This window comes from Lissotriton helveticus, chromosome 5_1 (genome assembly GCF_964261635.1).
Source record: "Lissotriton helveticus chromosome 5_1, aLisHel1.1, whole genome shotgun sequence".
Classification (NCBI taxonomy): domain Eukaryota; kingdom Metazoa; phylum Chordata; class Amphibia; order Caudata; family Salamandridae; genus Lissotriton; species Lissotriton helveticus.
In genome coordinates, this window is record NC_136065.1 from 2035186278 (window position 1) to 2035213840 (window position 27563).

The 27563-nt window shown below is 47.8% G+C and overlaps 1 protein-coding gene across 1 annotated transcript in view; it reads left to right on the top strand.

Annotated features, from left to right (window-relative positions):
* The window catches only part of LOC144756219 (uncharacterized), a 134199-nt gene extending 112733 nt beyond the window's left edge, over positions 1-21466 (top strand). Inside the window, exons 5-6 of the mRNA XM_078645835.1 lie at positions 3872-3967; positions 14023-21466. Of these exons, the coding sequence (XP_078501961.1) occupies positions 3872-3967; positions 14023-14972 (1046 nt within the window). The 3' untranslated portion in view covers positions 14973-21466. The remainder of the gene's footprint in view (positions 1-3871; positions 3968-14022) is intronic.
* Positions 21467-27563: the final 6097 nt, after the last annotated feature.

The following is a 27563-nucleotide window of genomic DNA, read 5'->3' on the forward strand; positions in this document are numbered from 1 at the left end:
TTCTGTAGACCTGTCAATCACTCTTCTGACCTGTAGGAAACACTAATAAATAAGTCACCTCTAAGTGCACCCTGCTGCTCACTGGGTTGGGCAAATAATATGTAAGAGTTGAACATGTGTGACATTAGAAATGCCATGTTCACCCAGTGACTGGGCCCAAACAATATTGTCACTGATTAGACTATAACTGGTAAATAGGAAAGGTCAAGGTATAACGTACATACTTTATAACCTTTGCCCTGTACCGGCTAAAGACACATTTCATGCACCTATTTTATATTTAATAGTAATGAGATCTAATGACTAAGTCAGAATTTTAATTAAATATATTGTAAATGTAATTTTAGTGAGCTGTCACTGCTGAGCTGGGTACTTCCAAGAAAAGGCCTCTTGAATTCTGTTGAGTCTTTGAAGTCACACAGGAGGCCCGCTAACTGGCCCTTGAAAGAGTGCAACTCTTTGTCCTAGATCATGGGTACTCAACCAACAGCGGCCCGGCAAGCCTTCCCTGGCGGCCCGCGGACCATCCAAACATTGTACCCGTGTTTTAATATATATATATAAATATATATTTTTAAAGTGTGTCAGGAAACACCCCTGCGGCAGCGCGACTCAAGAGACTCTGCTGCTCTGTGGAGGCGGGCGATTCCCGCCATAGTCAGAGTGGAGCTGCAGGGGCCTAAGAGGTGAACAAAGCCTTGTTAACATTTGAATGGTCTTTTAAAGACCTGTGAAGTGCTCGGGTGCGGCGGCTGTGTGTGTGTGTGCCCAGAAGCTGTCTCAGCCAGGGCACACACAGGCAGGGTGAGATGAAGAGGGTGACAGGGGGAGAGGGAGCAGACAGAGGGAGAGCGTGGAAGGGAGACTGAGGGCGATCGAGGGAGAGGCAGACAGAGGGAGAGTGAGGGAGAGTGAGGGAGGGAGACAGAGGGAGAGCGAGGGAGGGAGACAGAGGGAGAGCAAGGGAGGGAGAGCGAAGGAGAGGGAGGGAGATAGAGGAGCGAGGTGGAGGGAGACAGAGCGAGGTGGAGGGAGACAGAGCGAGGTGGAGGGAGACAGAGCGAGGTGGAGGGAGACAGAGCGAGGTGGAGTGACAGAGCGAGGGAGGGAGACAGAGCGAGGGAGGGAGACAGAGCGATGGAGGGAGACAGAGCGAGGGTGTGAGACAGAGCGAGGGTGTGAGACAGAGCGAGGGTGTGAGACAGAGCGAGGGTGTGAGACAGAGCGAGGGTGTGAGACAGAGCGAGGGTGTGAGACAGAGCGAGGGAGGGAGACAGAGCGAGGGAGGGAGACAGAGCGAGGGAGGGAGACAGAGCGAGGGAGGGAGACAGAGCGAGGGAGGGAGACAGAGCGAGGGAGGGAGACAGAGCGAGGGAGGGAGACAGAGCGAGGGAGAGAGACAGAGCGAGGGAGAGCGAGGGAGACAGAGCGAGGGAGAGCGAGGGAGACAGAGCGAGGGAGAGCGAGGGAGACAGAGCGAGGGAGAGCGAGGGAGACAGGGAGAGCGAGGGAGACAGGGAGAGCGAGGGAGACAGGGAGAGCGAGGGAGACAGGGAGAGCGAGGGAGACAGGGAGAGCGAGGGAGACAGGGAGAGCGAGGGAGACAGAGGGAGAGCAAGGGAGAGCGAAGGAGAGGGAGGGAGACAGAGTGAGGGAGGGAGACAGAGTGAGGGAGGGAGACAGAGCGAGGGAGGGAGACAGAGGGAGGGAGGGAGGCTGAGCGAGGGAGGGAGGGAGGGAGACAGAGCGAGGGAGGGAGGCAGACCGAGGGAGGGAGACCTCAGAGTGAGTGAGGGAGGGAGACCTCATAGTGAGGGAAGGGGAAGGAGAGAGAGAGGGAGACAGAGGGAAGGAGGGAGAGGGAAGTAAAGAGAGAGGGAAGGAGAGAGAGGGAGAGGGAAACAGAGTGAGGGAGAGGGAAACAGAGAGAGTGAGAGGGTAACAGGGAGAGAGGGAGACCGAGTGAGACAGTCAGAGTGAGTGAGACAGAGGGAGACAGAGAGACAAGGGGGGGGAGGTAGAGAGAGAGAGAGAGAGGTAGAGAGAGGGAGGTAGAGAGCGGGAGGAAGAAGGAGGGAGAGAGGGAGACAGAGCGAGGGAGGGAGACAGAGCGAGGGAGAGCGAGGGAGACAGGGAGATCGAAGGAGAGGGAGGGAGATAGAGGAGCGAGGTAGAGGGAGGGAGACAGAGCGAGGGAGGAGACAGAGCAAGGGAGAGCGAGACAGAGGAGCGAGGTAGAGGGAGGGAGACAGAGCGAGCGAGGAGGACAGAGCGAGGGAGGGAGACCGAGGGAGGGAGGGAGACAGAGGGAGGGAGGGAGGCAGAGCGAGGGAGGGAGGGAGACAGAGGGAGGGAGCCAGAGCGAGGGAGGGAGGGAGCCAGAGCAAGGGAGGGAGACCTCAGAGTGAGGGAGGGAACCCCTCTGAGTGAGGGAGGGAGACCTCAGAGTGAGGGAGGGGAAGGAGAGAGAGAGAGAGAGACAGGGAAGGAGGGAGAGGGAAGTAAAGAGAGAGGTAAGGAGAGAGAGGGAAGGAGAGTGAGGGAGAGGGAAACAGAGAGGGAGAGGGTAACAGGGAGAGAGTGAGAGTCAGAGTGAGTGAGACAGAGGGAGAGAGGGAGGGAGACAGAGAGACGGGGGAGAGAGAGGTAGAGAGAGGGAGGAAGAGGGAGGGAGAGAGAGACTGAAAAAGAACGAGAGAGCGAGAGAGAGAGATGTGTGTATGCCGGGTCTGGTGGCTCAGTGGACGAAGGCGTCCGCTGCAGGGACCAGTGATCAACCTCATGGTACCAGTTTGTTTTTGTTGCTCTAGCACAGTCCCCTCCCCTACGGACCCCACCCCCACCGGTGCGGCCCTCAGACACAAACCACACTGTAAATTTGGCCCCCGAGAGAAAGTTTGTGAGTACCCATGTCCTAGATGGAAAAGGAAAGGAGATGCACTTCTTCTGGGCTCCTCTCAGGTCACAGATGGCAGGTCCAGTCCTCTTCTCCAAAGCTCCAGGGCACCACCGGGACTAACCTGCTTCAAGTATCCGACATTCGGTTTCACACCACGGCTACAATTTCAGCAGCAGCAGGATTTTTCTTCCCAAAAGCGGCAGTCCCCTTTGAACTTTTTGACCTCCAGACTTTTGCCAGGATCAGCCTACCTGCTGTATCAGACCAGGGCTCCATTGCAGCCAGCCTCAAATTGTGTACCGTTTGGGTTGGATAGCGTGTAACTGCACCTCAGGCTCTTAAGTGTGTTCAGATCTACCCTTGGGTTGGGCAGTGTGTCATTGCACCTCAGAGAGGGTTCGGGTCTACACTTGTGTTGGACAGTGAAGTTAAAAGCCACATCTTTTACCACATGAGTAGTCATCTTAAAAATGAGAGCATTCCTGACTAGCATCAGTAACAGCGAGTGGGTCCTTCCTAATTTGACTCGGTGTTCAGAAGTTCAAGTTCTTCTAAAGTTTGCTATACGATTTAAGTTCTTCCTTTCTCCCCTGGCCTAAATGTCACATAACCAATGACTTACTTCTTAAAAAAAGGATTTCATAGATTACCACAGAAAGAAAATTATGTTTAGTTTACTAGTATGTATTAATTGCCTTTGCAGATTTTTGTATGAGTCTAAGAAATTGATGGTGTTTCCACCAGGGCCGCCAGCGATGTAGATGGAGTTTGTGCAGTTGAGCTTGGAGAGTCTGGGATTTTTTGTACTGTATACACCGTGGCGTCACTCACCTGTGTGTCTGTTCCACAGCTCATCTTTTAAGGACTCCATTCAGATAGTTGCTTTTGGGTTATACTTCAGATTACTCAACTCATTGTGTTTATTCAATAATTCTATCATGCAATTATATATGGTGTGTCTTCTCTTTTCAGGGGTCCCACGTATAACAGCAGTGTTTTCACTGTGCACAAGACCAGAGGAGGAATCATGTGTTCAGGAGACAACAAAACCTGAAATAAGGAATTCAGGTGAGCATGAGAAGATGTGGTTAGTTCCAAGTTAGTAGAGAACGTAACAAGCTCTGTGTGTCTGAGAATTAATGGGTCCTTGTACAGATCCATGGAAACTTAAGGGGTGTATTTAAGGAAGCCTTGTTACAGCAAGTATCATAGCTGATTTTACGGACATTTGACATAAGTTTCAATGGAAGAAAACGAAAATATACAAATATGTAGATATAGATGTGTAGAGATATATAAGATACAAAGGTTAAAGGGACGTTACAGTTAGTTGATAATGTCAGTTAAGATGTACTGTTTTAAAGAAACAAAACTACTGAATTATACAATATACAAATAACTAACTCGTATCCTATAGTAACTATAACTTGCGTCCTGTCATGCACAGTTTTGTCATAATGATGTCATTGGACATGTCATGAGTGACGTAATACGGGAAGTAATTAGCAATGTATGGCGAGTGAACGAGTGAAAGTTTTGTTGGGGCACGAGTTAGGAGAATTGCCTAGCTCAAATATACTGAGAGGACATGAGTAGGATGACTGTTTCTGCTGGTGGTAGATGCAACAACACCTCTGCCGATTGACTCAACACTGGACAACATTAGTAACTCTCATACCCTAGTTGAAAGAGCTGTAAAGCGATTTGAGCTTCCTTTGGCAGTCAGAGAAAATGACTGTGACGACCTGCAAAGAGACAAGAAAACTGATGCAGACCCCAGCTACAGTTGCAGCAATGGTTCCTAAACTGGACAAGAAATATAAGATGCCAGATGAGTCACTCGCTTGTCTTCTGGGTCACCCACAACAGGACCAAAATACAATTCTGTGGTTTTTAAAAAAGAAATCATATTCTCCCGGGTTCCCTAATGTACACAGCTTTTGGTTGTGTGCAGTTGTGGGTTGGCTGCAGGGCCTGGCCTCTGGCCAGGTCCAGCAACTAACTCCCCCCATGGGCTCCTAACCCCTAATGGACGTCCGCCTCTCACTTTACATATTTATCTTAAAACATTTTTGCCCATGCACAGCTGGAGTTTGCTGCTGCAACCAATCCTGTGAGTGCCAAGACCCATGCTGTGCAAATTATTTTGCTATGTGTTGGTGTGGTGCTACCTGCAGGCCCTGCACGCTATCCCCTGCGGGTTACCAAACCCCTTATGAACCCATGTCAAAATCACTGTTTTGACCTGTAGTAAAACCTGATTTTAAATAATAAATAACTGACCTCTAAGTGTTGCTGCTCAGAAGGTTGGGTGCATAATATGTAAGTGTTGAACATATTTCCCAGTTGAAAGCGAAGAGCACAAAGCGATACCAAAGGGGATGAAGGACGGAGCGTTTGAGCAAATCAAACACTCACCCCAAGTCAACTGAACTGGGTTTAATCCATCATCATTCTTTAGCTCACTCCACCACCCCAGTTCAGACATGGCCATATGCAAATCAGTCTAACCCTGTGCCTCATGGGAACAGGGTTTGTTTGCGCAAAGTTGGCAGAGTATGCACAGACGTGGGTCCCTTGCTCACTTTGCCACTGGATTCAAGCTAGCCTAGCTGATGATGGCTGGTCAGCCAGAAATCGGTCCCAGGATGCTTGTTTCCGGTCCAGGGAAGACATGGCTTGGCAGTTCTGGCTGGACTGGTCCTATGAGGCACAGGGTCAGCAGTGGTACCATAGCCCTTGACAAACCTTGTGTAGTAACCAGTGAGGTCCAGGAATGCCTTCACTTTTGTCTGCCTTTTGGAGGGCTTCCAGGCCACGATGGTTTCTATCATGGCCTAGAGGGACTGCTCCACCCTTCAGTAAATCCAAGTACACTATAGCCCCCTGCCTTATCTGAAACTTACTGACCTTGAAATTCAGGCCTGCATGTTGCAGAACCTGAAGCACTTCCTGGAGCTGAAACGGGCGTCTTACCAACTGCTACTCAAGACAGCTATGGCATCAAGGTAAGGAGCTCTGAAGACCTCCATTCAAAGCCAGATCTTGGTTCACCAGCCTCTAGAAGGTGGTAAGGGCATTTTTCCGGTCAAAGGGCATTACCTTGAATTCGAAGTGGCCGCTGGTGTGGAAAACGCTATACTCAATTTAGCCACCGCAGTTCATGCAATCTGCCAGTAGCCTCAAGTCAGTACAAAAGTACTCCGGAGCATGGCAGTTCCCAACCGATATATGAGCGCATCATCTCAAGGGATGGGTGACTGAATTGAGCTCCCTGTATTCCAGACAGAACTGGAGTTCTGGTGTGGTGCCCGGTGGGCAGCCTTTGGAACCAGCCTCACTGGGCTGGACCAGGGACTACTGGAGTGGGCTCAACTTCAGCATCATGGAGTCCTCCTCCTTGGTGATGTCCCTCACATTGTCTGACCCTCTGTAGATTTGTTTTTGACAGAGGAACTGTCACCAGTGTCAATATCTTGGGTACACAAGTTTGTAAGCCCATGGCTGAGGGAGAACAGAGATCGAAACTGTCCCAATAGCTGGCGACAGTCCCTCTGCTGCTCTGGGGTCAGAGTAGGGGAGAGGTTAACACCATCCACTGACCCATCTTTCTCCTTGAATGACACAAGATCAGGGAGAGGTTTCCTCTCCTTCTATTCTCCATCATCCGTCACCTAAAACATGGTGACTTTTGCCCTGTACAAGCTACAGACACATTTCAAGCACCTATTTTATATTTAATAACAATTAAATCTAATGACTATGTCAGAATTTTTATCAAATATATTGTAAGTGTAATTTTAGTAAGCTGCCACTGCTGAGCTGGGTACTTTAAAGAAAAGGCCTCTTGAATTCTGTTGAGTCTCTGAAGCCACACAAGAGGTCCGCTAAATGGCCATTGAAAGAGTGCAACTCTTTGTCCATGATAGAAGAGAAAGGAGATGCACTTCTTCAGGGCTCCTCTCGGGTCACAGACAGCAGGTCCAGTCCTCTTCTCCAATGCTCCAGGGCCCCAATGGGACCAACCTGCTTCAAGTAGCTGATATTTGGTTTCAGACCACGGCTACAATTTCAGCAGCAGCAGCCCACTCGAGATACCACATTTTTTTGTTTGAATATATTTTATTAGTTTTCCAATATTCATTTTCAGTACACAATTATGCATTATGTAAGAGGAAATGGTACATATAATCTACATAGCTCCATAACGACAATACAGTATGGTAATGATACATGATGGGCCATTGAACACATATCACGGTTCTTGCAGCAAAACTGATAGGATATATGACAAGGGATGTATATTTCCAAGAGAGTGATGTCGTATGGTGGTATTGGCAGTGTAGCTTGGGATATGAGGGTTGAGATGTGGTATGAGGCAGCATGTTCGTGTGGTTGCGCTCCTTCCCCAAGTCACTCCCGTCAACCAATGTGTAAGGTATCCCCCATTTCATGGTCATATCTAGAATGTTGCGGATCAGTTGGGTATCGGTAACTAATATAATATTCACAACTGTGTAACTGGCAGGTCACAGGTAAGACTGCCTTGACATCCAAACGGAACCAGAAGGGGAAATTGAGGTCGGGACAAAAAAAAGGAAAGGACTCGCCAACATTGTGAGGTGTCGGGGGAAGAAGTTAAAAAGAAAGAATATAACTGAAAAGGGGGAGGGGGTAAAGGTAAAGGGCTAGTAGAACCAGAAGAATATCAATGTGTGTCCGTGGAGGTGTGCCTCCGAGTCCGGGGCAAGAGCGTTTTACTGGTTGGGCCTTGTGGATCGCGGGTCTTTCTCAGAGGAGGGGAGGGCAGGGGGTGGGGGAGAGCGGCTCAGTGATGTCCAACATGCACCGGAATGCCGGTGTCGGGATTGCGGGGGTCCTGAGCGGCTGTCATGTTGCATCTCTACAGTAGCACCTCTCAGTGTAAGCATCAGTTATGTCTTTCACTTATCTAAAATGGGGAGGTATCGATAGGGGCGTGAGGGTGTCTGCCCCACCTACTGGTCACGGCCGGTCCAGAGAGAGGTATAATCTAAGCGATTCCTTGATCTAAACTCGCCTGTTGGAAGGATTTCAGGGTGTCATCCCAGAGTTGCGCAATGGGGAACTTCCTGTGCCCCGCTGTCTCCTCCCTGTGCAGTACGACGCTCTCCGCTCTCGCCCAATTATCAAACGAGGCATACCAGTGTTTGGCTTGTGGGGGTTCGCTCTTCTTCCAACGTTTGGTGAGTAAGCGTTTGGCTGTGACGAGGCCCAGGTCCCAGAACCTAGCCGGTACCCTGTTGAGCTTCGTCCTCTTGTAGAGTCCCAAAATACAAGCTTCCCACGTGTGTGGCAGGCCTTCGCCAGCGCTCTGCCGTAGCAGGTCAGTCACTGTGGTCCAGTATGTGTGTATATTGGGGCAAGCCCAAAGCATGCGTAATATGTCTGCGTCGACCAGGGAGCAGCGTGGGCACGCAGTAGTGGTAACTGAGAAGTATTTGTTGATTTTGTCTGGCGACAGGTATGCGCGGTGTAGTATATAAAATTGTATAATTTTAAAGCGGGAGTTGCGGGGGACATTAACTGGGCCGGCCAGTACCATTGTCCATTCTTTATCCGTCCATACCCTCCCCCTATCTGCCGCCCACTTGTCCCGTAGCTGTTGAGTGGAGTGTTGTGTGTGCATAAGGAGAGCCTGCGTTAGCCAATGGATTACGTGGGACCCATTGCCCATAACATGGAGGTATTGTATGAAGTGGTGTGTTGGCAGTTCTTCAGTCATGTCTCACCAGGGGAGTGCAAGTGTGCGCACTATGGACGCATGATGGAGAAACTGCCCAGCTGGTAGGCCCGTATCCCTGGTCATCGCCTCAAAGGGAAGCAGGACGCCGTCCCCGTATAAGTCGCCCAGCGTCTCCACTCCCACCTGCACCCACCTCTCCAGCATAGCCTCCGTCACCACTCCACCCTCTCGGGGAGTGCCCAGCAGCGAAAGCGCTGGGGCATTTGGTTTCACCTCGCGAGTCAGTTTCAAGCAGCGCAGAAAGCATCTGCGAGCTACCGCCACATGCAGGATGTGACGGGCAGGGGTTCCTGGTCAGGGGGTGAAATAACGTGCAGACCTGCGTATGAGTCGAGGCCATAGCGTCTGTAGCGGTGTCACCTACGTTTCTACCACTCAGCCATCCCGTCACCCATTGCATCTGTGCTGCCAGGTAATAAAGTTCCAGGTTGGGAACCGCGAGGCCCCCAGCCTCCGTGGGTACATAGAGCTTCGCCAGCGCTATGCGAGGTCTCCCAGTGTTCCAGATGAAGTTCCGGAGCGAGGTTTCTAGCTCCCGAAACACCCGGGTCGGAACATATACTGGAATATTCGCATAATAGTATAATAGTCTTGGTAAAACTATCATCTTTGTCAGTGCAACTCGGCTGGGCACGTTCAGAGAAAGGGTCTTCCAAAAGGTTATCTGCGCGTGCAGGGAGAAGATAGCCCGGACCAGGTTTCCCTCCAAGATGTCAGACGGGGCTCTATATATGTGTATTCCAAGGTACCTAAATGTGGTGGGGTACCAGGCAAGTCTCCCGCCATTAATGCAGATGTCGCACTCCTGCGTATCTGGGCTGAAGGAGTACACTCCAGACTTGGTCCAGTTTTTGAGTCCCGACATGGCCTCAAAAGTACGGAAGGTGTCAGATAGAGACTGCGGTATACGAGTCAGGCCCCTAATGTATAGTAGCAAGTCGTCCGCGTATAGCGAGACCGCATGTAAAGCATCTGCCAGTGGGATCCCCCACTCCTCTCCCTGCATCCTGAGCAAGGCTGTAAGAGGTTCCATGGCCATTGAAAAGAGCAGTGGGGACAGGGGACAACCCTGCCTAGTGCCTCTCCGCAACCGGATGGTGTCAGATAGTAGCCTGCCCGTGTGTACACGCACAGTTGGTTTGTGGTAGAGTAAACCCACCATGTCGATGTAATTGTCCCCAAGGTCATATTTCTCCAGCACTGCCCTAATGTAGGGCCACTCGACGGAGTCAAATGCCTTCTCGAGGTCCAGTACAAGGCACCACGATCGGGGCCATTGGTGGGTGGAATAGGCTTGCACTCTAAACAGCCTACGGATGTTATAGGAGGTACTGCGCGTAGGCACAAAGCCGTTTTGGTCATGGTGCACGAGAGTCGAGACTAGGGGGGCCAGACGCTGCACTAAGGTGGAAGCCAGTATCTTGTAGTCAGTGTTTAGCAGGGCCAGCGGTCGGTAGGAGCCCATGCGCGTGCCATCCCTACCGGGTTTTAAGATGGAGATAAGCGTGGCTTCGTTTAACGCGGGGGGAGAGAGGAGTCCTCGGCGGCAGCTATGTACATTTTCAGCAGCTCAGGAATCAGAATGTCAGAGCAGGCTTTGAAGTATTCGGCAGGTAGCCCGTCTGGGCCAGGGGACTTACCATTCGACAGGGCGAAAATGGCGGTGCGCAGCTCTTCTGGCGCAAGCGGCGCCCCTAGGTCGTCTTGCTGCACGGCAGTCAATCTCGGTAACTGTATGTCCGAGATATAGTTTACGATGTCCACGGCGGAGACCCGCAGTTGGGAGCGGTACAAAGCCTGATAGTGACCCATGAAAGCCGCATGTATCGTAGCTTGTGTATACACCACCTCGCCCCTGTCGGTGCAGATAGCAATTTCCCAGGCTTATCACTGAGATGATGTGTGCGTGCCGAGTGGGCTGCATAATTAATATGGCAAAGCCGCTCCAGGAGCCGCGCGTGTTCCGCGCGTGCTGTAAGCAACGGCCCATCCGCGCCTCCTGTTCCCGTTTTAGCAGGTCGGCCTCTACGTGCGTCAGTTCTCCCTCTAGCTGTTTCTGTATGTGCCCCTGCGTGCCCAAATGGTGTCCCCTGATCACGCCCTTAAAGGCGTCCCATTCAATCTGGGGGGAGGACGCCGTGCCGGTGTTATCTACAAAGTATTGCGCTGTTTGCGCTGTGAGGGAGTCGCGGAAGGGGGCATCGAGGAGCAGAGCTGGCTGTAATCTCCAAGTGTGGATGGTTGGGTGTGGGCGCTCCCATGCTATGGCAAGTATGTGTGGGTTGTGGTCGGAGTGGGTGCGGCCCATGTAGTATGTGTCCGTGGCTAGGGGGAGAAGGTCCGCGGATATCCTATATCTATCTAACCTCACGTGCAATTGTGCGCTCCCGAGTAGTAGGAATACACCCTAGAGGTGGGGTTACGAATACGCCAAATATCGTGCAGGTCCCATTGTGTTGCCCAGTGGGTGAGAGCCTTCATGGCGCCATGCGCTGGTGTGCCGGCCCGGGGTGGGATGGAGCGGTCTAGTGTGTCGTCAAGTATGCAATTATAATCGCCTCCCAATATCCAGGGGACGCCGTGCCAGGGCGCTAGCTTCGTAGACAGCTGCGCAAAGAAATCTCCCTGGTCCGTGTTTGGGGGTATAAGGCAGCCAGGACCACCGGTTGTCCATCCAGCCTGCCCTGGACGATCACAAATCTGCCCTCTGAGTCTGTGTGTGATTGTGTTACCGTGAAAGGAGACCCGGGTCTCACCCATAGTAGCGCTCCGCAGGCATAGGAGGAGTATTCCGTGGCGTAGAGTTGCCCGCGCCATCTGCGGCGTAGTGTTTGCACTTCCGCCTTGTTTAAGTGTGTCTATTGTAGGAGTGCGATGTGGACCTGATGGCGTTTGAGGTAGAAATAAATTTGATACCTGAGCGATGGTGTGTGCATCCCTCTGATGTTCCAGGTGCATATTTTTATCTCTGTCATTTTACTTTGTTAAGTGATCCCTGTGTTCATTTCCCGCCACTCTTCTACCCCAACTCGAGGTACCCCATGGTGGGGCTACAAGCGATTGAGGTGGAAGACCCATAGGGGGTGTCTGGGTGTCTTGAGATCCACCAGGTATGAAGCCTACTCCTTCCTCTCAAACACCTCGTAGGACGCTGTCCAATGGTCTTGGAGGGCCCTGTGCTCAACTGGCGCCATCACTCTCACCTTCTGGTCTGGCTAAAACCCAACCAGAGTGACCTTCTGGTCATACCATTGCTTTGTCAACTTCTGGCTCGCTTCCAAGTTATCAAAAGCCTTCCAGAACGTCTACATTTTGTTGCAGCAGGTTAGCATGTAGCTAACCACATCCTGAGAGGGCTTCTTTGCAGTTTGCTCCCACTCCCTTCACTAAACTGGCGCCATTACTGGGTGACCATAGAGGAGTTCAAAAAAGCTCAATCCTACTCCTTTCTACACTATTCTGTGTATGCAAAGAGTAGGCAGGGCAAGAGGACGTCCTGCTTCTACCACATGGGCTCCGGTAGGGCCATACTCATGTCCTTAAGGGTCTTGTTGAATCTCTCAACAATCCCATTAGTCTAGGGGTGATAAGTTGTGAAGAACTTCTAGGTTACCCAACATTCCTTCCACATGAACTTCATGTACATGGGCATGAAGTTGATGCCACTGTCTGACACCACTTGCATTGGGAAACCCATCAAGACCCTAGCCACTGCAGGTGTAGTTAGGATTTTCAGAGGAATGATCTTTGGTTAGCATGTGGCATGGTCCACCAAATCCTGGGTAAACCTGTTGCACAAGGCAATTGTGGGGTCCAGAGACCAACAATGTTGATGCCCACCCTCTCAAAGGGGATGCCAGCAGGCCAGGGAGTCAGAGAAACATTGAGCTACTTCCCTGTCTTCCCACTGGCTTGGTAAGTGAGACGTGTCTTACAGAAAGCATCTGAGACTGTCCACATCTAGGGCCAATAAAAGTGGGTGACAAACCTGTCAAAGCTCCTTGTCCTATCCCAGATGTCCTGCCAGGGAATCTCATGAGCCAAACCCAGTAGCAAGGCCCTGTAACATTGGGGAACCACCAGCACGTTGCCCCATGCACAGGCTCTTTAGGCTTACTGTAGAGGAGGCTGTTCTCCCACTAAATAAGGTGATCTCCAGAGGTGCCATCAGTTGCCTGGGCTCCTTCCCGTCACCTCAGCCTCTCTGGGGTTAGGCAATCGGTAGGTCCACCCTCAACTTGCCACCCGACAAGCTCAGGCAGGTCTCCTACAGAGGCACTGTCCTCCCTGGTTGGGTCCACGGCCGCCTCCTCCTGCACCTCATCTACCAGTACCACAGGAGCTTCCGAGGCTGGTTTCCCAAAACCTCTGCTATTCCCTTTCTTTGTAGCTCCCTGGACCCTTCTTCCATGCTCCAGGCTCTGTTGACTCTCCTCCCAGGGAGCCTTGCAACACTTCTTGTTGACCATCTAGGAGTTTGGCTATCCCGTTCACCTCTTAATATAAATCTCACTGTAACAACTTATGGTTAGAAGTGCACTGCACTCTAACATATACATTAAATAAAAAACCACTTACTCTGACACTCTCCTGCAGCGCCTGACTGGTGGAGTTGCAGACTAGTGATTTGGGGAAGCTGTTGCTTATCTGGGAGACAGACTTTTTTGCCAATCACCACCAAAACGTAAAAAATGCCCTAAGTATGAATGACCTTTTCCACAAGCTATGGCTGAAGGTGACTGGGCTGGTGCAAGCAACCAAAGTTGAAGTGGCTGAACCAAAGTTGTCTTTTTTTTAATTGATAATCTGTTATCAGGAAGAGGACTAAAGCTGTTTGGGGCCAAACTTAAAATATACAGGCGATCCTGTTTTGAAACTTTCAAAAGACTCCTGACTGACAGAACATATTAACTACACAGTGGTTTTCCCATAATAACAACCAAGATGTAATCTACTCTGAAGAATCTGATTGATCGAAGTTCTCAGTTGTTGTGTAATCGATTGGCTGTTTTTCAGCTCTAGCCTGCTTAAAATCATGCCACTTTTCCATCACTGGGCATTCGCCAGTCATTGCACGGACTGGTACAAGTTTGTCACTCAAGGTATCCAACACTTGCTTTCATTGGACCTCTTGAGTTTTGTCAGTAATAGGGCAGAATAACATTTGCAGTTCAGTGCATATGCCTATCAGAGACCAATGTGACATTTTTCTGCTTCTTGACTATCTTTCATTGTTTGTCTGTATTATGACTGTCCCTCTTTCACAGGAGGCAACTGAGGTGTGTTTTGTTTAATTAAGAAAATATTTTTCCTAATTTATTTTTTCATTCTATGTCAGGTATGACAAGTATGCTTGTGAAGGAGTCCACTACATGCAATGAAAACAAGACCTCTATTCCAAAGTCTGTCCTTAACCAATATCAAACACTCCAAAGTGAGGACAACCACACCCTCTCCACTGATGATACAAAGGCATTTAAAAGAATTGGGAATCATCTACACCATCGGAAATACCATGGGCTAAAGAAGCGCTTTCCCTGTAGCTATTGTGGAAAGGGTTTTGCTCACAAGTCCTATCTTCTTCGTCACCAGAGAATCCATACCGGTGAGAAGCCCTTTTCCTGTACTGAATGTCCGAAGAGATTTACCCAGTTGTCAATTCTTCATTGTCACCAGAGAATCCACACAGGTGAGAAACCCTTTCTCTGCACTGAATGTGGTAAAGCTTTTACTCAGCCGGGAGGGCTTAAACGTCACCAGAACATACATAAGGGTGAGCTTGAGAAACCCTTTCCTTGCTATGAATGTGGGAAGTGCTTTGTGTCCAAGTCAGATTTTCAGCATCACCACAAAAGCCATATTAACAGCTTTGCATTTAAATTAGACTTTCAACAAGACCAGAGAATTCAAAATGATGAAAAGCCATTTGCCTGCACTGAATGTGGGAAGAGCTTTACTCGCAAATCAAACCACAAAAGCCATATGAAAATCCACAAAGGTGAAATTGAGAAACGCTTTTCCTGCAGTGAGTGTGGTAAGTGCTTTACTCGCCAACCAGGACTTGAACGCCACCTTAAAATCCACAGCGCTGCAATTGAGAAACCCTTTATCTGCAGCGAGTGTGAGAAGAGATTTCTCTATAAGTCAGATTTAGAACGTCACCGAAGTATCCACACTGGTGAGAAGCCCTTTGTTTGCACTGTGTGTGGAAAAAGCTTTATTCAAAGGACAAAGCTTCGACGTCACCTGGGAACCCACAAAGAAGCCACTTTCATGCAATCATTATGAAAAGATTTTTAATCAGCTCACACGTTTTAAACATATCCAGATAACTCAAACAGGTGAGAAACAGTTTTCATGCTTTGAATGTGTGAAGAGTTTTATGTATGAAACAGACCTTCAGTATCATCGTAGAGTTTACATGGATGAGAGTTATTTTCTTGCACTCAGAACAAGAAGAGCTTGGTGAATAAGTGATCTTCACTATCACCAGACGTTTCACATGGGTGACAAGCCATTTGCATACACAGAATGCAGTAAGAGGTTTGTTAAAAAGGACATTCTATGACCCTATATTGTCTACACTTTTTGGAACCCTAGATGTTGAAAGATCGTTTCACAAAAGGTATCTTCAACATCACCTGGAACTTCAATTATGAACTTCAAATGAGTATTCATAACAATTGACAGTTTATTCCCTACACCAATAATAAGAAAATAACTGCATCTGGTATTTCCTGTAGTTGGAACTGTTCAATAGTGATCGGCTGCACTTTGCTTATTAAGTAAAGTCCACTTTTTGATGTTTTTATCTGCACTAAGTACTTCTCTATATATTTTTTTTATTTCTTTTAGCCTGGGTCTTACTTAATGTCATTTCTATGGTGGTCTTAAAAGTAAATATATGAACCTTGTCTTTCCACAAAAAGAGGAATTTGGACTGTGAACACCTCTGTTCGAGGCATATGGGCTGCAGACCACACACTTTTGCATTAGATCACCATCTGGTGGTGGGCCCGGATGATTACACTTTGTTGTCGTCTTGGAAGAGTCTTTGTCTTCTAGGTGTCTCCTCCCTTAGACCGTAGTGCGCATGGACATCGACTCCATCCTCAGATTGTTTTTTTCCGCCATCGGGCTCGGATGTGTTCATCGTTCGGCCCCTACAACATCAATATCGTCTTCGACACTGATTCCGGTCACCCGCGTCGAAGAGAGGATCCACTTCTCCATTCCAGCGCTCAGCGGGGCCGTTGGGCCTAATTGCACCACTGGGCCTTTGGCTCATGGAAAGAACACCGTTCAAGAAGTGCCGTCAGGGTGGACACAAGTTTCCCCACACCGACCTGCATGAGGTTTGCAACTTGTGCTTCTCTCCAGAGCACGAGAGTCGAGACTGTGAGGCCTGCGCTTCGTTCCAGTCCAAGAAAACAATCCGGGATCGTCGAGCTCGAAGAGCTATGGAGCAGTCCTCGTCGTCGACACCAGACCTCATCATCGACGAGGCGCCGATCGAGGTAGACGTCGAAGAACAAGAAGAATACATTGCTTCCGAAGCAGAGTCAGCTTCCGGTGAGGAGGATCGATCCGAAGATGACGATCTTCTTCCAGCTGGTCAACAGGTCGTGAGTAAGAGCGTCGACCCTGTTCACCCCCCATACCGGGACAGGATTCGGTTCCACCACCGCCTTCGGGTCCGGGTGCACACAGATCGAAACCTTCCGACGTCCCGCCTTCGGGCTCTGCAGCGAAGAGTATTATAGTCTCCAGTCGGCTCGGGCTCGAGTCAGACTGTCGTCCCGAAAAGCAAAAGTGCTTAAACGAAGTTAACAACGGCACCAACACACCCATCAATGCCGAAAGTTACCGAACCGAAACCAAGTTCGGCACCGAAAGAGGTTCCGAAACCAAGTTCGGCACCGAAAGACTTTCCAAAGTTACCGAAACACAGACAACTCTGGTAGCGAAAAAAGCAGACCCGAAAGCGGTTTCCATATCGAAACACTATTCGGCACCGAAAGCTTCGGATCCAAAAAGCACAGATCCAAAGAAAAAGCTAGAAAAGTCTTCGGAACCAAAATCCCGAACTGTTTCCAAGGCAATAAACACTGTGAAGGCTAAGCCTGATGGTTCCAAACCACATAAATCGGCACCGAAAAAGGATTTACCTGTACAAGAGCTTTTCCAACCTGATGTAAGGCAAACAACAAAAAATTCATCCAAACACTGGAAAAGTGTACACAGTGCCTGAAAAGAGGAAAATGGACTGTCCTAAAGCATCTCCTGTTCCTCCAAAGAAGCATATTCAGACTTCCCCTACAAATATTCCTTCACCAGAAATACTACCAGATATTTCTTCTGTGCACTCACCAGCTAGTACACATAGTATAATACCACAAGAGGAGGATTATGGGGATACATACTCACAACAGAGTTATCAACAAATAGATAACATGAATGACTCAGATGATATGGCTGGATCATCAGGTGACCCATGGGAGGATTACAATGCACCAGATGCACCAGATCTACCACAAAACGAGGCATACCCGTCTAGGCCATCTCCACCAGATGACACCATTGGGTTCACACAACTCATCCATAGAGCAGCTACTTTTCATGGTGTAGACCTGCATACAGATCCAATAAAAGAGGATTTTCTTTTGGATACACTGTTAACGTCCCATAAAACCACTACCACACTTCCAATACTTAATGGAGTGGTAAGACACGCACCAGAAATATTTAAAGACCCAGTCAGGGCCAGGGCAAGGGTAATTAACCCCAGACTGGAAAAGAAATATAAAGCAGCTCCCTCTGATCCTGCATACATTAAGGGGCAGTTGCCACTATACTCTCTGGTAGTATCAAATGCGAGAAAAAGAGCCAACTCTCAAACAACAGGGGATGCTCCACCCCCTGACAAAGAATCAAAGCTTTTAGATGCTTCAGGGAAACGCACACTATCACAAGCTGCCAATATATGGAGGATTGCTAACACTCAAGCTCTGTTAGCAAGATATGACAGAGCTCATTATGATGAGCTTGAGTCACTCATGCGTGCTGCCAGAACAATATAAGGCTAGGGCTGCTGACTTAATAGAGGAAGGAAAGGTTATAACTAATAACTAATAAGATGCACGCCAGACACAGCATCTGGAGCAGTAAATACAGGGGTATTGTTGCGTAGGCATGCATGGCAAAGAATCTCTGGCTTCAAACCTGAAGTACAAGCCAGTATATAAAACCAGCCATTTGACCAACAACATCTTTTCGGTCCAAATGTAGACAGTGCACTAGAAAAGATGAAGAAAGATACGGATACTGCAAAATCAATGGGAACTTTACAAACACAAGCTAATAGACCTTCCTTTCATCGCTCCTCGTATAGAGGTGCATCAAAGGGTTTTCAAACTGATAACACCTCCTCTACTTACAAACAACCCAACCAAACCTCGCCCAGTAAGGGATATTATAGAGGAGGGTATAGAGGAAACAATAATAAGGGCAGAGGCAACACCAATCGCAACGCTTCTACTCCCAAACAGTGACTTCCCTTTCATCCCCCCAGACCATTCCACTCCGGTCGGGGGAAGATTACAACAGTTCCTATCTGTCTGGAACTCCATCACCACAGACAGGTGGGTGAGACAAATAATTCAGTCAGGTTATTGCCAGGAGCTCACTTCCACTCCTCCAACAATACCACCCAGACAACGTCCTATGTCACAAGAACACCTCTTACTATTAAGGCAAAAGGTGGAATCACTACTGCAAAAGAATGCAATAGAACCAGTACCAAAGCAACATCAAAACACAGGAGTTTACTCCCTTTATTTTCTCATACACAAAAAGGACAGGTCTCTCAGACCAATTCTAGATCTAAGACCCCTAAACCAGTACATACACTCAGACCACTTTCATATAGTCACATTACAACAAGTTTTACCGTTGCTAGAGAAAGGCGACTTCCTTGCCACATTAGTCCTAAAGGACGCCTACTTCCACATTCCCATTCATCAGTCTCACAGAAAATACCTATGGTTCGTGCTAGAAGGTGAGCACTACTAATTCAAGGTGCTCAATTTCGGAGTGACAACAGCACCTCGAGTATTCACAAAGTGTCTAGCAGTAGTAGTAGCAGCACACTTAAGAAGGGACAACATTCATTTATTCCCATATCTAGACGACTGGGTAATAAAATCCAAGTCATACAACCAATGCGTACAGCACACGCATCAAACAGTCTGCCTGCTACACAAGTTGGGATTTACAGTGAATTTAAAGAAATCACATCTACAACCGTCCCTGACTCAGCAGTACCTAGGTGCAACTATAGATACCTCCAAGGCAATAGAGTACCCCAACTTACTGAGAATACAAGCTATGCAGAATCTCATCAAATCATTCCAAGCACAACACTCACTACAGGCTCGAGTATTTATGCAGTTAATAGGAATGATGGCATCTTGCATTTTCATAGTCCCATACGCAAGACATACAATGCTTGGCAGGTCAGTGGAATCAGGCTCGACAGGAAATAACAGATCTGGTGGTGGTAGACGACCGGACGCATTGCTCTCTGCAATGGTGGAACAACAAAAACCTTTCAAAGGGCCGGCCGTTTATAGAGCCAGTTCCACAAATAATACTGACCACAGACGCATCTCTCATGGGATGGGGAGCACACTTACAAAGTCATACAATACAAGGTACGTGAACAATAAAACGAAAAGGTACTTCCCATAAATTATCTGGAGTTACTAGCAATCTTTCAAGCTCTAAAATCGTTCCAGCATTACATATCAAACAAAGCTGTACTAGTCCGGACAGACCATATGACAGCAATGTATTACATTCAAAAGCAAGGAGGAACACACTCCCTACAACTCTCCCGGCTGGCGCAGAGCATTTGGAGATGGGCCATTCCTCAAAACATTTATCTGTTAGCAGAACATCTACCAGGAGTTCACAATCAATTGGCAGATCTGTTAAGTCGTCAGAGACAACAGATACACGAATGGGAGCTGCATACTCAAGTTCTTCAGCCATTTTTTCAAATGTGGGGACAACCAGAGATAGATCTGTTTGCCACACAAAGCAACTCCAAATGCCTAAGCTTCGCCGCCAGATACCCACACCCACTATCCAAAGGCAATGCGGTATGGATGAACTGGTCAAACAAATTTGCGTACGCTTTTCCACCTCACCCACTAATTCCATTAGTGGTACGGAAATTAAGGCAACATTCTCTCACATTGATTCTAATAGCACCAACGTGGGCAAGACAACCGTGGTACACAACGCTACTGCAGCTCTCTGTAGTACCACATCACAAACTAAAACTCTCCCCACATCTACCAACACAGAACCATGGCGAGTTTATGCATCCAGACCCAATGCAGCTCAATCTAGCGATTTGGCTCCTGAGGTCTTAGATTTTGGATATCTAAATTTACCTCCTAATTGCATGGATGTCATTAAAGAAGCAAGACATCCGACCACTAGAGCATGTTATGCAGCAAAATGGAATTAATTCGCTGTATACTGCACACATAACAAGGTTAACCCCTTAGATGTTTCTATACAAAACATCATATGCTATCTCTTACATCTACAAAGATCTAATTTAGCATTCTCTTCAATTAAATTACCTCTTGCTGCTATAGCAGCATGTCTACAAAACAGACAACATTTGTCCTTGTTTAGGGTACCTGCAATTAAAGCGTTCATGGAAGGACTTAAACGAATAATTCCTCCAAGAATACCACCTTCTCCAGTATGGAATTTAAATATTGTTCTTATAAGACTTATGGGTCCACCCTTTGAACCATTGCATAAGTGTGAGTTACAGTTTCTTACATGGAAGGTTGCTTTTTTAGTAGCAGTCACATCACTAAGAAGAGTGAGTGAGATCCAGGCATTAACAATCCAAGAACCATTTATACAACTGCATCATAATAAATGGGTTCTCAAGACAAATCCAAAGTGTCTGCCAAAAGTCATTTCACCGTTCCATCTCAACCAATCCATTGAGTTGCCGGTATTTTTCCCACAACCACAAACAGTTGCAGAAAGGGCTCTTCACACGTTAGATGTAAAAAGAGCAATTCTATACTACATAGATAGGACAAAACCTTTTCGTAAAATTAAACAACTGTTTGTGTCCTTTTCACCTCCACGTAAAGGCAATCCAATTTCAAAATCATGCATTGCTAGATGGATTGTTAAGTGTATTCAAATTTGCTACCAAAAAGCAAAACGCACTTTATCCATTCCTCCTAGAGCTCATTCTACCCGTAAGATAGGAGCATCTATGGCATTCTTAGGAAACATACCATTAGATGATATCTGTAAAGCAGCTACATGGTCTACTACGCACACATTTACAAAACACTACTGTGTAGATGTGCAGGCAAAACAACAAGCAAGTGTGGGCCAGGTTGTACTAAAGACATTATTTCAAACTACTGCAACAGATGTGGGTGACCGCCGCTAAGGGAGAAACTGCTGTGCAATCTATGCAAAAGTGTGTGGTCTGCAGCCCATATGCCTCGAACGGTAAATTCTACTTACCAGTATGCATCTGTTCTTGGCATGTAGGGCTGCAGAACCACACACGCCCACCGCCTCCCTGGCTACCTATATCTATTCCAGTATTATCTTATTTAGATACACAATACATGGTCATCCTTATCTGTAATGATACAACTCCATCATTTGTCCAATGGCGAAAACAATCTGAGGATGGAGTCGATGCCCTTGCGCACTACGGTCTAAGGGAGGAGTCACCTAGCAGACAAAGACTCTTCCAAGACAACAACAAAGTGTAATCATCCGGGAGCACCACAGATGGTGATCTAAAGTGTGTGGTTCTGCAGCCCTACATGCCAAGAACAGATGCATACTGGTAAGTAGCATTTTCCTTTAGGCCATGCTAAGTAGGCTTGGGTGGAGTTTTGCGGAGTTTTCCGCAGAACTCCGCAAAGTGCTAGAAGAACTCTACCCTGCTATGCGGAGTTCCATGAGCGGCAGAGTCGCACTGCTCCCACTGATTTTTTTTGTGCTGGGAGTTTGTCCCACGTTGTAAAATCAACGCGAATGGCACTAGGCATCACACCAATGGGCGCTGCTGCTTTCTGCCTCTCGAACAGGCATTCTACTCGAGTGGCAGATTTCTCAACTTGAGCGGCTGCCACCGTCTGCCAACACCTGTGTTGAGCAATCTTGCAGAGAGGAGATATAGCGTCCAATTTTTTTCTTACGAGCGCCTACCAACTTAACGTTGAGACGCTCCAGAGAGAAAACTCCGCTCTGTGTCACTTCACAGAGTTTTTCTGAACTCTGTGCAGAACGCGGATTGGACAAAATTCCGCTGGTGTAGCAGAATTTTTTGCCCACCCCTAACTGCTAATCAAATCTTGGGATGTGATAATTAACTGTCTTTTTGTTTGAATTTCCTATGGATTTTTGTGGATTTTTCAAATATATATTATTGTATGCTTTTATGGTTATACTATTTAATGTATACCGAATAAAGATTATCTGATCTGATGGGAAAAATACTTTATAAAAAGTTTATTTACAGAATCGCTAGAGAATTCCCCAAGGAGGTTGCAGCTCACTCAGGAGGGCACGGCTGTAAAAAGAGTTTTCTTTAGTACGAGAAATGCTGCACTCCAAAGTGCTGCACTCAAGTATGTTCTTTCTGTGCAACAGGTGTAAAAAAAGCTTAATGCATAACACATGTGCTCTAACACGAAGGAATGCAGAAAGGAAGGATACCCTTCTCCTGCGCGGTTAGTGTGAGATCTACACAGGTTGCTCCCGATACATAGATTTGCATTATGTGACAGCCTGCTTGCCCCTGCCATGTTACTGCCCCTTGTGCTGCACAGCCTACCTGATTCTGCCATGTTACTGCCCCCTTGTGCTGCACAGCCCACCTTCCCCTGCTATGTAACTGCCCCCTTGTGCTGCACAGCCCACCTTCCCCTGCTGTTCTAACTGCCCCCTTGTGCTGCACAGCCCACCTTTCATTGCTATGTAACTGCCCCCTTGTGCTGCACAGCCTACCTGATTCTGCCATGTTACTGCCCCCTTGAGCTGCACAGCCCATCGTCCCCTGCTATGTAACTGCCCCCTTGTGCTGCACAGCCCACCTTCCCCTGCTATGTAACTGCCCCCTTGTGCTGCACAGCCCACCTTTCCCTGCTATGTAACTGTCCCCTTGTGCTGCACAGCCCACCTTCCCCTGCTATGTAACTGCCCCCTTGTGCTGCATAGCCCACCTTTCCCTGCTATGTAACTGCTTCCTTGTGCTGCACAGCCCACCTTCCCCTGCTATGTAACTGCCCCCTTGTGCTGCAAAGCCATGTTACTGCCCCTTGTGCTGCGCAGCCCACCTGCCCCTCCACAGCCGTCAGCATTGAAGCTAGGCTTCATGTCAACGTGTGGAACCGAGCACAGCACCTGCCACATGAAACCAGCACTGCAGTGTTTGCAAGATCAAGAAACATGAGGTTTCACCAACAGGTCTAGGGCTGCAAAGGCATTTCACATAATTTGTTTATCAGCCTGGCTCCTTCGTCCTAGTTTGTCCAATGTGAAGTTTTTTTAAACTAAACACATACAGTTAGCGCCCTGGACCTTACTGAGAGCTCGTGACGTGAGGAGAGGATCCTGGACATTTAGGGACAATTTTGAGAGAGTAGCTCCTGCACAGTTGTGATATCTGGCTCAGCCGTGTCGATTCTTATCAAGCGCCCAGAATCTGTCACCCAGAGGTCCCCATGGGCGGCACCAGGACAGAGACAAGTCGGTCCAGGAGCGCCCTCTCGGCCATTCCCAGAGTGGAACAGCACAATGCAGGTCCCAGAGTAGAGGAGTCACCGTGAAACCCCCTTCGTACAGGAAGATGAATGTGGCTGTTAAGAGGGGCAGGCCTGGAGGACGAGGCACAGTTCACACCAGTGGAAAAACATGATGTGTGGGCAGAACACAAAACTGATTTGCACTACTCATGATAAAGTGTTGCATCTGAGTCACTGCAGCGGTTTGTGCATAAGAGTGGAGGAGTGTTACTCCCCCCCATACACTGCTGCAGAAAGTGTGTAAAATAAAATGGTAATAATATCATTTTATCCCAATTTAATTTTTTACCCATTCGAACGGAGTTTTGGGCGTGGCCAGTGCGTCATTGCTGCTGATTGGCAGCAATGAGGAGTGGCCACTTCAGTTTGAATTGAGCATGTTGGTTTGGCCTGCTGCCTTCATACGGCCAGCCCGACATCGCACTTCAAACCTCTCCAGAGAGAGTAGGTACATTCCTGAGCGCCTTTCGGAGCGCTGAGCCAGCCCGCTCCAGCCAATCCAGACGCTTCACTCATGCTGCTTAATATTGATAACAGCATGAGAGCAGTGTCTGGATTGGATAAGGTAGTTGGCTGTGGGACGTCACGTTCGGAGGAGTCTGGTGCCAGGGACTGGAGACCATCGAGGAACTGCTGCAGGATAAGGTAAGTGAAACTTTTAGTTTTTCTTTGTTAGGTTGATTAATATTGTGTATCTGTCCTGCCTTTCAGTGTGTTTGGTTCCCTCCCGGTAGACATCACCAATTGATTATTTTGGTTGGCCAGTTGCCCCCCCCCCCCTTCACGCATGAATTCAGCATCCATCCATGTTGTTATCTGGAGGGAAACATTTACTCTGTTTTTTACAGGATACTATCCTGCTGAAGCAAGTCCTGGGATCCCAGAGGTAGGATCACGCATTTGCAATGCAATAGGACTCGCATTACTGAAAGTTTGACCTATTGGCGTTGTACATAATTAAGGCTCCCGGTTTTCCGTTTAAACGGATTTTTACATATAAATACAGCCGGAAAACGTTTTGTTTTTTGCCTGTATTTATATATAAAAACGGGAATATACTTACAAAGCAAATGCTCCTCCTGCCTCTGTGCTTCTCAGTAAAATACGAGTCAGAGATGCACGGAGGCGGCCAAAAGAAACAGGATTGTGCTGCCCTGCAACTGCTCCAGAAACGGGGGAACTGGCAGTGCTGTCTGCAGAGACACTCCAGCACCCCTCACAGCGGCAGTTCACGTAATCTAATTGTTGGAGCAGTGCAAGCAGCTGATGTCCATGAGAGGTGTGAAAGCACCCCAGGACATCGGCTGCTGCTCCAGCAACCTTTTGTTTCTTGTTGAATGAGATGGGGAAGGAGGTTGATGTGGCAGGGCAGGGGGCATGGGGCAGAGGTCCAAAAGTAGCGAGTGATAGATTTTAATATTGTATACATGAATAAATGTACACATAAAAATGTTGCATATAATGTATGCATATGTATAGTTTATTGTTCATATCTATTTCTGCCTTGGTGGAGATAAGGTCCCGTGTCTGAGCACTGGCAGGCTATTCATAGAGTTCCCCATCAGCAGTTCCAAGGCTGGCTTGTAAAAAACTAATGAGACTGCTCTCTGGTATTTGCTTAAAGTCTGTCCTGAGCTTCAAGTTAGCAGCTTCCATTGACATGATTTTTTATTCCGATGGGTTTGCATTAAAAGGTGAAACGACTGTCAGAAATGAAGACTGAACATTCTCCCCATGCTGCAGAGTTTTACCGTGGATTGAACTCTGTACCTTTTTGTCTGATGAAAAGAAAAAATAATAGGAGACATCGGGATACATAGAAGGACGGAGACAATGCAGGGCTTAATGTGCATAAAAGAGGCTTTAGGCTGAATTCTGTGACACAACGTGTAACTCCATGAGCCAGTAAAGCGGACGAAAAACAGTATTTATAAGTGTGATTTGTGTTGTCGAAAGCAGTGGGGCATAGTTTACCTCTTCAATTTCACTTTTGTTCTACTCTCTTGAAGGCTTGTTCGTTGCTTGGTACTCTTCTGTTGAAGGGGAGTATGACAACTAAAGGCGAGGTCTGCCTTCCCGGGTGCAGTGCACAAACAGAAGGATCCAGGCTGCAGGCAGGGACGGCATTTAGAAAGCAGTGAGTGTTCACCACGCCGGGCAGAGTTAATTCAGGCATCACCCATAAACACGGCGTAGAGAGCGCACAGGGAACACCAGAGTTTACATGTTAAAGGAAAAAAACGAGAATAAAGAAGCTGACAATAATGATGAAAGCGCGGCGCCCGTACATATTTAACATATGTGTATGGCGGCTCATGAAGCGGGCGCAATGATGATAGATTAAAAAAAACATGAAAGCAGGTGCCCCCGTTGGCGCCGCAGTGATAAAATAACCCTGGGCCAAAACAAAGTAAGTAGTCCTAGAATGAAACATGTGGATAAATACAGATAAAATGACCAAAAAATTAATATGGATAAATACAGACGGAAATGTGAGAAAAATAAATACCATAAAACCGGGAGCCCTAAACATAATTCAACACCAATAGATCAATCTTTCAGTAATGCAAGGACTATTGCAAAAGCTTGTTCTTCTGTATGTACTGGAGGTCACAGTGCACGATGAGGTTAGAATAATTTTAAAGGCAAGGTTAGTTGTGAAGTAACAGCCATGAGGCCGCTGCCACAAATTAGGTCAAATCCACTAGTGATTTCAGTCACTGGTGAAGTCACAGTCGTTCTTGAGGTCACAGCAATTGATGAGATCACGGTCACTAGTGACATAACAGGGATTAGGGAATTCAGTGGTAAAGACAATCTCACTGTAATTAATTAGGTAAATAACTAGTGAGGTCATGGTCAGTGGTGAAATCTTATTTACTAATGATGTCACAAGTCATTGGAAGGTCTTAGCCACTTTTGGGTTTACTGTCTACAGTGGATTCAGTTTAGATTACAAACTCGTTTTGGGCAGCTAAGTACCAGGCTGCACAGACCATATCCAGGTTTACTTTTAGACACTTCCAAATGAAATAGACGCAGTAAATCACAGAAGCACATAACTTTCAAAGGGAAGTACACAGCAAATGGGGACGGTTTAGTAAGCAAGTCGCCTCTATCACGGTATATGTTTGAGGTGAGCTCCTGGAAGTCACCACCAGTGTGCCTTGATCGTCTGTGATCTTGATGAGGCGCTTCTTGAATGAGGTAAAATATTCCAGGAAGCTCTTCTTTTTAAGCTACGAGTAGCTTGGCCATCATCACATATTGGCAAGGGTTTTGGGGAGCATGAGCAGCCGGTGCTGTGGTGGGAGGCTTTCATGTGGGACTAGGATATATAACACACCTCCAATCCCTCAAACCTTTATCTCGGCCCCATGCTGAGAGGTGCCCTCGCTAACCCCTGAGTGGGGACTGGGGTAGGAGTGACTGCCTCTCCCCCAATCGATTAAATGAATCTGTAAGATGACAGGCACAGACCGGAAGAAGGGGAGTTTCTGAGCACTTCTTTTCAGACTTCTTCACACTTGTATGAGGGCACCAGCACAGAAGCTTTACCCCCACACAATGGATGGCTCAACACACCATCCCGCCTTAATAACACCTATGGTGCACAAAAGACGCTTTAAGACCTCCAGGTCACCGAGATCTTTCTACGGTGCAAGTACATCGGGTGACTGTACAAAGGCGGCAATAATAGAAGGGTCAACATGTAGAGCGCGTTTTATGTATGTTCGCAGGGCGCGCACCATTTTTGCATGTCACTAACTGCTGCTGATTATTCAGTCCATTTGTACAATCCCAGCTGAAGGTGCTGACAATCTCCCACCAGAGTAGAAACCTGTGCAGACATTTCCAGGCTCCTCCTCCTGGGGCTGGAGTGGGGCAGGTGCAGATAGGGGATCTGAGGGGTTGGTTGCAGGGGGGCGGGTGGGGGGGGGCTCTGAAGATGAAGATAATTGCACAGACATACCTCAGTAAAGTAATTTTCATTTATGCATATTTA